The following is an 11355-nucleotide window of genomic DNA, read 5'->3' on the forward strand; positions in this document are numbered from 1 at the left end:
GGCGCGGAGCCTCCCGGGCCGGGGCCCGGGCTGGGGGCGGGCAGCAGCCGGCCTCTGGAAGAGCAGGCTCCGGGCTCTACCGCGGGCGTCCCTTCGCTTTGCGCGGGGGGCGGGCTTTGCGGGCTGGCCCGGGAGCCCCTGTGTCAGGAGGCGTGGTCTCCCTGGGGCTTCGAGTGGCTGTGACCGGCCCCACCTGACACCCAGCAGCTTGCACTTGTGTTTTGCTCTGTGCGAGGCGTCTGCGTGTGTGACTGTCGTTTAGTCCTCTCAGCGACTCTCCATAAAGGTGACGAAAGTGAAGCGTAGGGGTGCGGAGTGCTTTTACCAAGGCAGGCAGCTCGTGCAGGCGCAGGTTTGAGCCCTGCTGTTCTAACCGCTTACCGGCGCTGAGAGCCCCACGCGCGTCATTCGCCGGCGGTGGCGCCGGAGGCCCCCGAGCGGTCGCTGCGATGCCCTGAGCGACGGGAAGCCTCGGAGGGAAGCTGAGGCGCCCAGATGAGGACACAGTTCACAGTAGTGGGCGCTGCAAGATGGGAAAGTATCGAGGTTTCAGAGAAAGAATTGTTTTCTGCTGGGAGAAATTTTTTGTAAAAGAAAGGTGTAAGGGAGCGCCTGGGGGGGTCGGTTAAGCGTCAGACTTTGGCTCAGGTCATGATCTCCCGGTTCATGGTTACCTCCCGCCTGGGGCTCTTTGCTGACGTTTCAGAGCCTGGAGGCTGCTATGGATGCGTCTCCCTCTCTCTCTGCCTCTTCCCCACTCACGTTCTGTCTCCAGAAATAAACACTAAAAAAAGTAAAAAGAACTTTTTAATCAACAATTTAATCAAGATCTTTGAGCTCTTTCCATCTCCAGAGTGTAATTTAGACCAGTGCTGCTCAGTATGGCCCCTGTGATTGTGGAAATGTTGCTTCCTGACTCGTCCAGTATGGTTACCATGAGCCACGTAGCACCGTGGACCACGACACACATGGCAGCTGAGGAAATGAAATTTGAATTTGAATTAGTTTTAACCATCTGTGGCCAGCGGTTATAGTTTTCAGACCGCACACATCTGGCCCCTGGGACTGGAAGGGAGCAGGCTCTCCAACAGTGCATTCAGTGTCTGCCGGCCCAGTCCCTTCACCCTCCTGTTCCCATTTGAAAAGCCCGAGTGTGTGGTTGTCTTTCCGTTTGGTGAGCAAGACATGAACGAGCTCCTTGGTGCAAATTGAACGTGAAAGGTCCATCTTTAGTTGTTGCATTAGCTGGCCGACCCCAGCACTGCCGGCACCTCTGTCTTTCAGTTGGGGCGCTGCCGGAGCGTGAAGGAGTTTGAGAAGCTGAACCGCATCGGGGAAGGCACCTATGGCATTGTCTGTGAGTGGCCACGGTGGGAGGCCGGGGGTGCGGGGGACTGGCGCCCAGTGCTCCACAGCCAGGGTGAAAGTGAGCTCTCATCCATGGTGTAATTGCCCTCAGCTGCAACCAGGTCTGAATAAATGTGAGCATCAGATTGCCGAGGGAGCCACAGGTTGGGGCAACTGTTACAGCAAAATGCAGAACTTCCAGAAGCAGCCAGGGCTGCAGCCTGCGGCAGCTGTGAAGTTAGCGCACGTTACACTAATGCGGTTCAGAAGCAGCGGCGCATTAGCTATGAGGAGCCTCCTTGGCACAACAGAAGGGATTTTTTTTTTTCCCGGATAAAGTATCTTATTTGCTGTTAGAACATAGTAACAGCAGAAGGCAGAGCACTGAGCCGCATCCTGACTCTATGAGAAACACTTAGTAGCACCCTGTACGCAGCTTAGGTGAGAGGACTCCCCAGAGCGCACGTGCCTGGACCTAGAGTCACTGGGCACCCAGGTATGACAGGAGAGAAAGGGAGCCCAGAGGCCCTGAATGAGGCCCCTGTGTGGCACAAGGCGGGGGTCACGTGGGAGCAAACCTACTTGGTCATTCCGTCATGGGTGAGTTTCCACTCCAGATCGGGCCCGGGACACACAGACGGAGGAGGTTGTGGCCCTGAAGAAAGTGCGGATGGACAAGGAGAGGGACGGTGAGCTCCAGGTGGGAGGGGCGGAAAGGCGCCCCTGAGGCTCCCTCGGGCCTGGGCCCCCAGTGCCGAGAGCATCCGGATGAGGCCCTGCCTGTCCTACCCTTCACCTCTCCAGCTCCCCACCCTCCCCTCCATGCTCCAGGCCTTAGCTTGCCCGAGCCCTGTGCTGTCCTGCTTGGTGACTGCCCTGTCCTCTGTGTCAGCCCCGCCATCACCCCTCCACGCCCGAGACCAGGCGGGCAGGCCGTGTCCTCCACACGTCCTTGCTTCTTAGCCCCCAGCGCCTCCCTGGCTGCCCGCGCAGGCAGCGCTTTGCCAGGCTCCCTGTGGACCGCCTGTCACATGCAGGAGTCAGTACGGAGAGCTGCTGTCTTGCGTTGTTGATGAAGGAAGGGTTAAAGGTGCCTGTTCTGGTGGCCTTGATTCTCCCTGAGCTCCTGGACAGAGCCCTGACCGTGGTCGTGGTGGGGCTCACTGAGGAGGCTTGCTGAAGGGGACTTGTGTGCAGGAGTGGGGGTTGCTGAGTTGCAGGTCTGGTTGTAGGGGTGAGGGTACCTGAACTGCAGGTCTGGTTGCAGGGTTCCTTGTCTGTAGGGGTGGGGGTTGTTGATTTGTAGGTCTGGTTGCAGGAGTGGGGGGTTGAGTTGCAGGACTCCTTGTGTGCCGGGGTTCTTGAGGTGCAGGTCTGGTTGCAGGGGTGGGGGTTCTTGAGGTGCAGGTCTGGTTGCAGGGGTGGGGGTTGGGGAGTGCANGGTGGGGGGGGCCGAGGGCGGGTCTGGTCGCAGGGGTGGGGTTGCCGAGGCCGGGTCTGGTTGCAGGGGTCCCCATCAGCAGCCTTCGAGAGATCACACTCCTCCTTCGCCTTCGCCATCCGAATATTGTGGAGCTGAAGGAGGTGGTTGTAGGGAACCATCTGGAGAGGTAGGCAGTCTGCTGGTCCCCTGCGCTGGGCCCTGCTGAGCCCGCCCTGCCCGTGCCCTCCCTGTGCTTCCCCCAAGGTGGAGTTTGTCCTTCCTGCAAGCCTGGGAGGGTCCTGCGGCCCACCTGGGTGGAGGCCGTGTGTCTTCCCCTTTTCTTCCAGCATCTTTCTGGTGATGGGTTATTGTGAGCAGGATCTGGCCAGCCTTCTGGAGAACATGCCGACCCCGTTCTCTGAGGCCCAGGTGTGAGGCTGGGGGCCCCGGAGCAGATGTACCTCCGCATTTGTGCCGAACATGTGTCACCTTAACTGATGCATCCTGTCCTTTGCGTAGGTCAAGTGCATTGTGCTGCAAGTGCTCCGAGGCCTTCAGTACCTACACCAGAACTTCATCATCCACAGGTAGGAGGGACCTCAGGTGCTGGGAGATGGCATCGTCCTGGAGGATGGGCGGCCTGAAGGGACGTTTGTCTAGTGTGCCCCTTCATAATACAGGGGAAAGGTGACCTGGCATCAGTGCGTTTCTCTAACTGTTCCTTGGGGCAGGATCCAGGCCCAGACAGCACCTGCTTTCCACCAGGGGTGCTGACGGTGTGGACAGATCTCTCCTGGGGTCTTGTCACACACGAAACACTAAGCCCGGAGGCGGAGGGAGTGGGGATCTTGCAGGCCCACGGCAGGACTGTGCCATCAGTGGGGAACGCCCACAGGCCTGGAAGTTAGGCCTGGGCTTGAGGCCTGGCTCTGCCCCCTCCTGAGAAAGTTCCTGAGAGCTCTGGCACTCCAGCTGCCGGATGGCCTCCTACTGCCCACCGTCCCTATTTTTATAAAGTTCAGGGACGCCCGGGTGGCTCAGGCAGTTAAGTGTCTGACTCTTGGTTTCTTTTTTTTTTTTTTAATTTAATGTTTTTATTTATTTCTGAGAGAGAGAGAGAGAGAGCATGAGCATGGGAGGGGCAGAGAGAGAGGGAGACACAGAATCCGAAGCAGCTCCAGGCTCGGAGCTGTCAGCACAGAGCCCGACGCGAGGCTCGAACCCACAAACTGTGAGATCATGACCTGAGCCGAAGTTGGATGCTTAACCGACTGAGCCCCCGAGGCGCCCCCTGACTCTTGGTTTCTGCTCAAGTTGTGATCTCATGGCTTATGGGATCGAGTTCCCCATTAGGCTCTGCACTGACAGTGCGAGCCTGCTTGGGATTCTCACTCTCTCCTCTCTCTCTCTCTCTCTCCCTCCCTCCCTCCCTTACACATGCTCTTTCTCTCTCAAGATAAATAAATAAGCATTTAAAATAAATAAAAGGCAGCTGGGTGGCTCAGTCAGTTAAGCATCTGACTTTGACTTAGGTCATGATCTCACGGTTTGTGAGTTTGAGCCCCATGTTGGGCCCTGTGCTGACAGTGCAGAGCCTGTTTCAGATCCTCTGTCTTTCTCTGTGCCCCTCCCCTGCTCATGTGCATGTGCTCTCTTTCTCTCTCTCAAAAATGAACATTAATTTTTTAAAATTTTAAATAAATAATAAAAAGTTTAAACAGGGATGCCCAGAGAGTTCAAACAGTTTCAGTCAGGAACTTGATCTTGGGGTCGTAGGTTCAAGCCCTACTTTGGGTGTGGAAGTTACTAAAAATAAATAAACTTTAACAAGTTCAAACAGGGGATGTGGAGGAAAGTGTTCTGAGTAAGGCCTGTGATGGAGGCCTGATTACCCCACGGAGCTCGCTTCCTGGGAACTAGTGCTGTTCACTTTCTGTCACAGGGACCTGAAGGTTTCCAACTTGCTCATGACTGACAAAGGCTGTGTGAAGACAGGTGGGTGCAGGGCGCTGGCTCTGTGGGGGGTGTGGCGCCTGGGGCAGCCGAAGGCTAAGGGTTGGATCCCACGCAGCAGCCCTTCAGCCCCTCCTGGATGACACTTGTCCTCTCGCCCCTCTGCCTCTGTCACAGCGGATTTTGGCCTAGCTCGGGCCTATGGCATCCCGGTGAAGCCCATGACCCCCAAGGTGGTGACACTCTGGTGAGTCCGTCAGGAGGAGGTGTCCCTGGGGGAGGGAAGTTTGGGGGGTTGATCACGCCGAGGCTGCAGAAGGGTCCTGAGGGTCTTGAGGCCCCAGAGGGCTGCACACACTCCAGGAGGCTGGGTCTGGGACACGTCATGGTGGCGGGACGACAGCACGGTTGCTGGGACTGCCCTGCCGGAAACAGCCAGTCACCCAGCCGGATTTAACAGAAGGGCGGGCGGTTGAGGCAGCTTTCTGTAGTTATTTCTCACGTTTGGGCTGTGGTTACGGTAAGACCTGGACACCGTACACTGTCCGCCATGTGTCAGCCAGCCCCCGCCTGGCACAGAAGTCGCTGCTGCACGCGGGGGCTGTCCAGCAGCAGCCGCCGTGGCCGTGCTTGCTGTCCACGTTGCCAGGGCTGAGGGCAAGAGGGGGCCTGAGCTGGCAGTGGCTGTCCTGTCGCCCAGGCCGGCTCTCAGGAAGCCCAAGGCTCACTGCAGGAAGCCGGAGGGTGTGCTTCTCTTTGTAGGTACCGCGCCCCCGAACTGCTGCTGGGAACCACCACACAGACCACCAGCATTGACATGTGGTGAGGGGTGAACGCGGCTCCCGGGGCCTGGGGGAGGGGCCGGCAGGAACAGGGCTCGGTGTTTGCCAGCCTCCTTGCTCCCGGGGTGGGGGGGAGGGGCCTGAGAATGTAGCTTCCGCAGAAGAAAGGCCCTGCCCTCATGGTCACCCACAGAGGCCATCTGGGACCGGGTCACATTCCATTGTGACTTCCCGAGCTCCGGCCTGTCCTGACCCCAGCACGTGGGAGGCGTGTTGGGCAGCACCTGCCCTCAGCAGGCCACTCAGCGCCGCACTCGGTGGAGGTGTGCGGCCNGCTGCATCCTGGCCGAGCTGCTGGCTCACAAGCCCCTTCTGCCCGGCACTTCTGAGATCCACCAGGTGGACCTGATTGTACAGCTGCTGGGGACACCCAGTGAGAACATCTGGCCGGTGAGCGCCGGGCCGCTGCCCTCCTCCCCCCCCTCCCCCCGCAGGCCCGCTGCACCTGCGGCAAAGCCCCGTGGCTTCACCTCCCGCTTCCCGCAGGGCTTCTCCAGGCTGCCGCTCGTGGGCCAGTACAGCCTGAGGAAGCAGCCCTACAACAACCTGAAGCACAAGTTCCCGTGGCTGTCGGAGGCCGGGCTGCGCCTGCTCAATTTCCTCTTCATGTATGACCCCAAGAAAAGGTGCCGACCTGGCCCGTGGGCGGGAGCGGGGACGCCTCAAACCCGAGCCCTTTAAAGGGGGATTTTCAGAACACAGGCCACGCTGCCACAGAGAAGCCCCCAGACGCAGGCGTGGAGGGCCAGGCACTCGGTTTGGGCGGTCTCTGCCCACCCAGGCCATGGAGCCCGTTCTGAGGCCCCATCTGCTTCTCGGCCCCAGTCCCCTACTTGCCACTCACTTTTTGTTGTTGGCACATTTGAACCAGAGGCCGCAGAGCTGGGCAGGTGTGAGGGAGACCAGCCTCAGTGGCACCTGGGGGTCCTATTAACAGCAAGGCCTCGTCTCCAGGGCAACAGCCAGAGACGGCTTGGAAAGCTCCTACTTCAAGGAGAAGCCCCTGCGTGAGTCTCCCAGACCCCCCACCCCCACCAGGCTCCACGGGGGGCTTGTCTTGTGGCCCTTTTTGTCCAGGGTGGGGGTGTTGGGGCACAGCCTTGCAGCGCTGCTGAAGGCCCTGAAGGGGTAGTGTGGTGGGCTCCTGGTGGAGCCCAGATGGAGGGTGGGCCCTGGGTGGGCAGGGGTATCTGCCGAGGCCCACGTGGGCGCTCGTTGGCCACACAAAGTGTTCTCTGATGGGAGCAGAGGGAGACACACCCCATGGCCCATCACAAATGCAGAGCGGGGTTTCTCAGACCCGAAGCACACCCCTGCCCCATCCCCCCCCCACACACAGTGCTCAGTGGCCCCCTCCCCACNCGGCTCATCCTTTGGCTGAGACTGACCAGCTGCTCCTGCTGACTGCACCTCCTTCCCCCAGAAGAGCAGGGTGTGGAGGAGGGAGCGATGCAGGGTGGGTGCACTGAGAAGGGCCGGACTCTCAGCCTGGGCACCCATTGCCCTGCCCGCAGCCGGCCCTCTACAGCTGTGCAGAAGCTCAGGGCCTCACTTCCCAGATGGCTGCTGGGCCTGTCTCAGTGGGTGCTGCTAGCTTGGGATGGGTGGGCAGACCCCGTGTGGTTGCCTGTGGCCCATCCTGGGCCCAGGGGTCTGTCCGAGGGCGGGAAGCCCCCCAGCAGGGCTGGCGGCGCTCAGATGGGAAAGGGGTCAGGTGTGGGTTACATCCCACCTGGCGGACTGGCATCTGAGCCCTGTCCCTGCCCCCACACTGAGGCCCAGACAGCAAGGGGCACGAGGGGGAACTAATGGAAGCTTAGATAAAAGTTTTTCTAACAGATGTGAGCAGGTTCAACGTCATTTAATGAACTTTTGGGTTCTGACTCGTGACATGAAGGTGGTTCTCCAAGTACCGGGAAGGGGAGGTGCCCAGTGAGGAGGGGCCGGCACAGAGGACAGGCGCCTGTCCCTTCTAGTCCTGTGGGTTACTAGTTCCTGAGACCCTTCCCCCAGGAAGAGGGCTTCCGCTGCCTGTGTCGAGAGTTTGTCTGAGTAGGTGGCTTCTCATGAGCCCAGCCCACATCTTTAGCACTGGACCCCGGGTGAGTTCTCAGGGGGGAAGCCTGTGCAGCAGAAGGCCCCAGCAGGGTGGCTTGTGGGGTGCTGATTGCTCAAAAGCCCCACATTCCACCTGGAAGGGAGTGACCGCCTGTCCAGGCTCCACGAGCCGCCTGCCTGCCTACTCTCTGGACTTTGCGGGAGCCTCCGTACTCTGCTAGAAGATCAGATTGTCTCTCCCGCTTGCGGGCCCAGCTTCTCAGGCCAACTGTGACCAGGGCACATGGGCTCGTCTCAGGCCAGCCCTCAGCCCATTCCATCAGCAGGGGCGAGGTCAGCCACGTAGCTGGCAGAGAAGAGCCCTGACTGGTCTCAGTGGTGCTCCGTGGCTCAGTGTCACCTGCAGGCCCCCAGGGACACCTCTGTGAGGAGAATCCCCCTGCGACACTCAGAGGGAGGCAACATGCCCTGAACCGTAACTGTAGGGATCGGTCAAGAGCTACAGGCTGGGCGCTGGGCCCCCACAGTGGGTTGGGGGAAGGGGTGAAAGAGAAGGGAGAGGGCCCTTCATGGGCACAGGCGGGGTGGCGGGACACAGACGCACGCTCTACTCCTCCACCAGCACATTTGGACCTAGGCTTGGACACCGGGTGCAGGAGGTGGGGAGCCGGTGGCCCCAGGCGGGTGCTTTCCATGGGGGGCAGGAGCCCACCTGCTCTGTGAAGCCTGCGTTCCCCACCCCGCTGTGCCCGGGAGTCCCCAAGGGGAAGTGTGGCCGGGACTTAGGCCTGAGGAGTGATGAGGCCCAGAGAAGCACCACAGAAACGGTCTCTGGAAAGCACTTGACCCAGGGCCTGGCTGGGCTTAAGGTCGGGCCCCGGGTCCGTCATAGAGGAGGGCATCCACCTGTGCGCGCTGCAGCCAGAGGCGCTGCTGGGTGTCCCCGAGCAGCACACGAAGGGAGTGACCTGGACGGCAGGTGGGCAGGGTGGCACAGTGCGGGGCGTGCAGCTGGCGGCACGTGTCGCAGCAGAGGGTGGGCAGGGCACCAGGGGCCAGGCAGCCGTGCACTTGGTACCCGGGGGACTGGGGGCTGGCCCGTCCTGACCTCCCTGGGGATTTGGGAGCAGCCAGGTCCCCAGGCCTGCCTAGCAGCTCTCGCCGCATGGAGAGGAAGGAGAAGGGCTCCGGCTCGGGCTCCAGCTCCTCCTTCAAGGCCCCGTACGGCGGGCTGCTGGCCTGCGGCAGCACCTCAGCCTCCCCCAGGGCCTCCCAGGCCCCACCCCNGCTGGCCTCCTGGGAGCCCTCCTCTTCCTGCAGGCCCTGGTATAGGTCCAGCTGCGTCTGGTACACAGTCGGGGAGCTGCGGGGGGGCAGAGGTGGCGGCTCCTCTTCCCGGGCCAGCCGCTGCTGCAGCCAGGCCACACAGGAGGCCACGTCCGCGCTGGCTCGCCGCGCCTGCAGCAGCTCCTCGGCTGGCAGCACGCTGGTTCCCAGCTGCGCCAGCACCTCGCCCAGGATCTCACACTCCAGCCGGAGGGCGAAGCAGCCCAGGGCTACTTGCACCAGCTGGTAGGCGGGCGGCAGGGCGGCCATCATCAGGCGGTGGTTGTCCCTGGGCACGTAACCCATCTTCTGGAAGCTCTGGATGAGGAGGTCCTCTGAGAGAGCGCCTTTCAGCACGTGCACGTAGCCCCCAGAGAAGGTCTGCAGAGGAGGGTCCTGGTAAGCAGCAGCCCACTCTCCTGCAGGCCCAGGCCACACTCGGCTCCGTTCTGGCCTCGGCCGGCTTCAGAGCCCAGCAGCCTCCGCCCAGGACCGGGCGGTTTCGGGCTGTGCTGTCGCATCCGTGAGAGGAGCTTCTGAGCAACACGTGCTCAGGCCCACCTCCGGAGACCCGTTCGGGGGGGGGCGGGGGGCAGGCCCAGCTGATAATCGGAGGGAAACAGAGAAATCTCACTTCCCTCGGGGTCCCCACCTCCTGTCACCTCTGAGGCTTTGCTGAGACCTGGTCCTCCACAAGTAGGGGTGCTTTTCTGCCCCTCTGATCAGGCAGCCTCCCCAACACGTCCTGAACTCCACCCTTTCCGCTTGTCTTGGAGCCTTTCCCCATTGAGACTGAGGCTTAGCCACTCATTCTGCCCAACTGTGCATTCCGTGCTGTGGGGCGGCTCTAATGTGCAGCTGGGCCGAAAGCCCGGGAATGCCGGCCAGGAAAGGGCTTCCTAGGTCGCAGTTGTGTGAGGAACTAGAAGGGCTGAGGATAATGGTCTTGTGTGTCTCCCAGTTCTGAAATTGTATCACCGTAGGATCCTGTCAGCACCCCTCTGCTTATAGCCTATGATAACACCTCCCGCAGACTGAGCCCTACTGTGTGCAAGCATCGTACTTGGGGCTCTGTCTTCACTTCTCATGACAGACCTGGGACGGGACTATCCTCGTGTCCATTTCACAGATGAGGAAATGGGTCCAGGGAGCTTAGGTAACTTGCACAAAGCCACACAGCCAAGAGGAAGTAGGTAGGACCGGACTGCAACCAGGTCTGACCAACACTGAAGCACATGAGCACAGGGGAGGCCTATCCTGTTCTTGGCCCTAAGGCTGCCTCCTGCCCTGTTATCTGAACGGATGAGTGAAGAGCCCTTGAACCTCTGACCAGCAGGTGTCCCCATGAAGCAATAGGCTCTAGAGCTCACCGTTTGAGAGAGAGGGGGAGTGGGGGGGGGGAGAGAAAAGCTGCCGCTGCCATGGCAACCAGCGGAGGTGGACTCGCCCACGTGCCCAATGACATCAGCACCTTCCTACTCTTCCAAATTAGCTTTGAGGGCCCAAATGTCTACCCCCTCAGCAGGCTGGCAGCTCACCTACAGGGGTCAGGCCAGCCCTGGGCACAGCCTTGGTACCTGAACGGAGTGGTGGGCTAGTTTTGTGGCCAGTCCAGACCCCCAGGGTGCACAGGGTCCCCAGCTCTTGCCAACTCCACAGGGATACACCCACCCAACACAGTCCTCTGTAAATGGGATCATGGAGGGATTAGAGTGACCATGGAACCTCAGGTCCCTCTCTCGCGCCTGTCCTAGGATTTGTGCTACAGGAGCCACGGGGCCACTTTGAGGAGGGCAGTGATTCAAGCTTTGAGGAGCAAGGATCCCCCCGGGGTGGGTGGCCTCCACCCACACCATGTTTTCAGCCCTGGGAGTGTCCAGGGGGGCCTTGGCCAAGAGCTGCCCCGAAGCTCCCAGAATTTCCCAGGGCACACTACGCCCTGCCAGGCCCTCCAGGCTCGGTGGACACCTGAGGTCCCTTGTCCCGGACGGAGCCCTCTGGCCCGCGGTGCACGGTATCCCGGGAAGGGGCCCCCCGGCCCAGCGCCCTACCTTGATGGTGGAGAACTCCTTCCTCCAGGGCAGCAGGTACAGGTGCACGGCGGCCAGCTCCAGCAGCTCGAAGGCGCGGGCCAAGCCGCGCAGCGCGGGGGCCAGATCGGCGCGGCCCCACAGGCCGTCGGTGAGCAGCGCCAGCGCGTCGTCCTGCAGCGCCCCGTGCAGGTCGAAGTCTTCCACCAGGATCTGCCAGAGCACGGCGCGCAGAGACGGGTCCCCGCACACGCCCGCGCGGCCGCGCCGCAGCTCGCGCTCCAGGCACAGGCGGTAGTCCTCGGACAGCGAGCTGCTGCCCATTCCGGCGGGCGAGGGCCGGGAGTCGGGGGTCAGGGGCCTCCCCCCGCCGGCT

The 11355-nt window shown here is 61.2% G+C and overlaps 2 protein-coding genes across 2 annotated transcripts in view; one reads left to right on the plus strand and one right to left on the minus strand.

Annotated features, from left to right (window-relative positions):
• CDK10 (cyclin dependent kinase 10) overlaps nucleotides 1–6883 on the plus strand; it is a 7136-nt gene extending 253 nt beyond the window's left edge. Inside the window, exons 2-12 of the mRNA XM_077754131.1 lie at nucleotides 1279–1357; nucleotides 1965–2036; nucleotides 2855–2957; nucleotides 3118–3199; nucleotides 3290–3357; nucleotides 4713–4765; nucleotides 4901–4970; nucleotides 5486–5545; nucleotides 5829–5955; nucleotides 6052–6191; nucleotides 6520–6883. Of these exons, the coding sequence (XP_077610257.1) occupies nucleotides 1279–1357; nucleotides 1965–2036; nucleotides 2855–2957; nucleotides 3118–3199; nucleotides 3290–3357; nucleotides 4713–4765; nucleotides 4901–4970; nucleotides 5486–5545; nucleotides 5829–5955; nucleotides 6052–6191; nucleotides 6520–6697 (1032 nt within the window). The 3' untranslated portion in view covers nucleotides 6698–6883. The remainder of the gene's footprint in view (nucleotides 1–1278; nucleotides 1358–1964; nucleotides 2037–2854; nucleotides 2958–3117; nucleotides 3200–3289; nucleotides 3358–4712; nucleotides 4766–4900; nucleotides 4971–5485; nucleotides 5546–5828; nucleotides 5956–6051; nucleotides 6192–6519) is intronic.
• Nucleotides 6884–7392: 509 nt separating this feature from the next.
• SPATA2L (spermatogenesis associated 2 like) lies at nucleotides 7393–11346 on the minus strand. The gene is made up of 2 exons (XM_077754138.1): nucleotides 11001–11346; nucleotides 7393–9330 (listed from the first exon to the last, which is right to left on the minus strand). The coding sequence occupies exons 1-2, from the start codon at nucleotides 11301–11303 to the stop codon at nucleotides 8488–8490; spliced, it is 1146 nt and encodes a 381-aa protein (XP_077610264.1). The 5' UTR covers nucleotides 11304–11346; the 3' UTR covers nucleotides 7393–8487.
• Between the last annotated feature and the right edge of the window lie 9 nt (nucleotides 11347–11355).

Source organism: Crocuta crocuta, unplaced genomic scaffold (genome assembly GCF_008692635.1).
Source record: "Crocuta crocuta isolate KB4526 unplaced genomic scaffold, BGI_CrCroc_1.0 scaffold61, whole genome shotgun sequence".
NCBI lineage: Eukaryota > Metazoa > Chordata > Mammalia > Carnivora > Hyaenidae > Crocuta > Crocuta crocuta.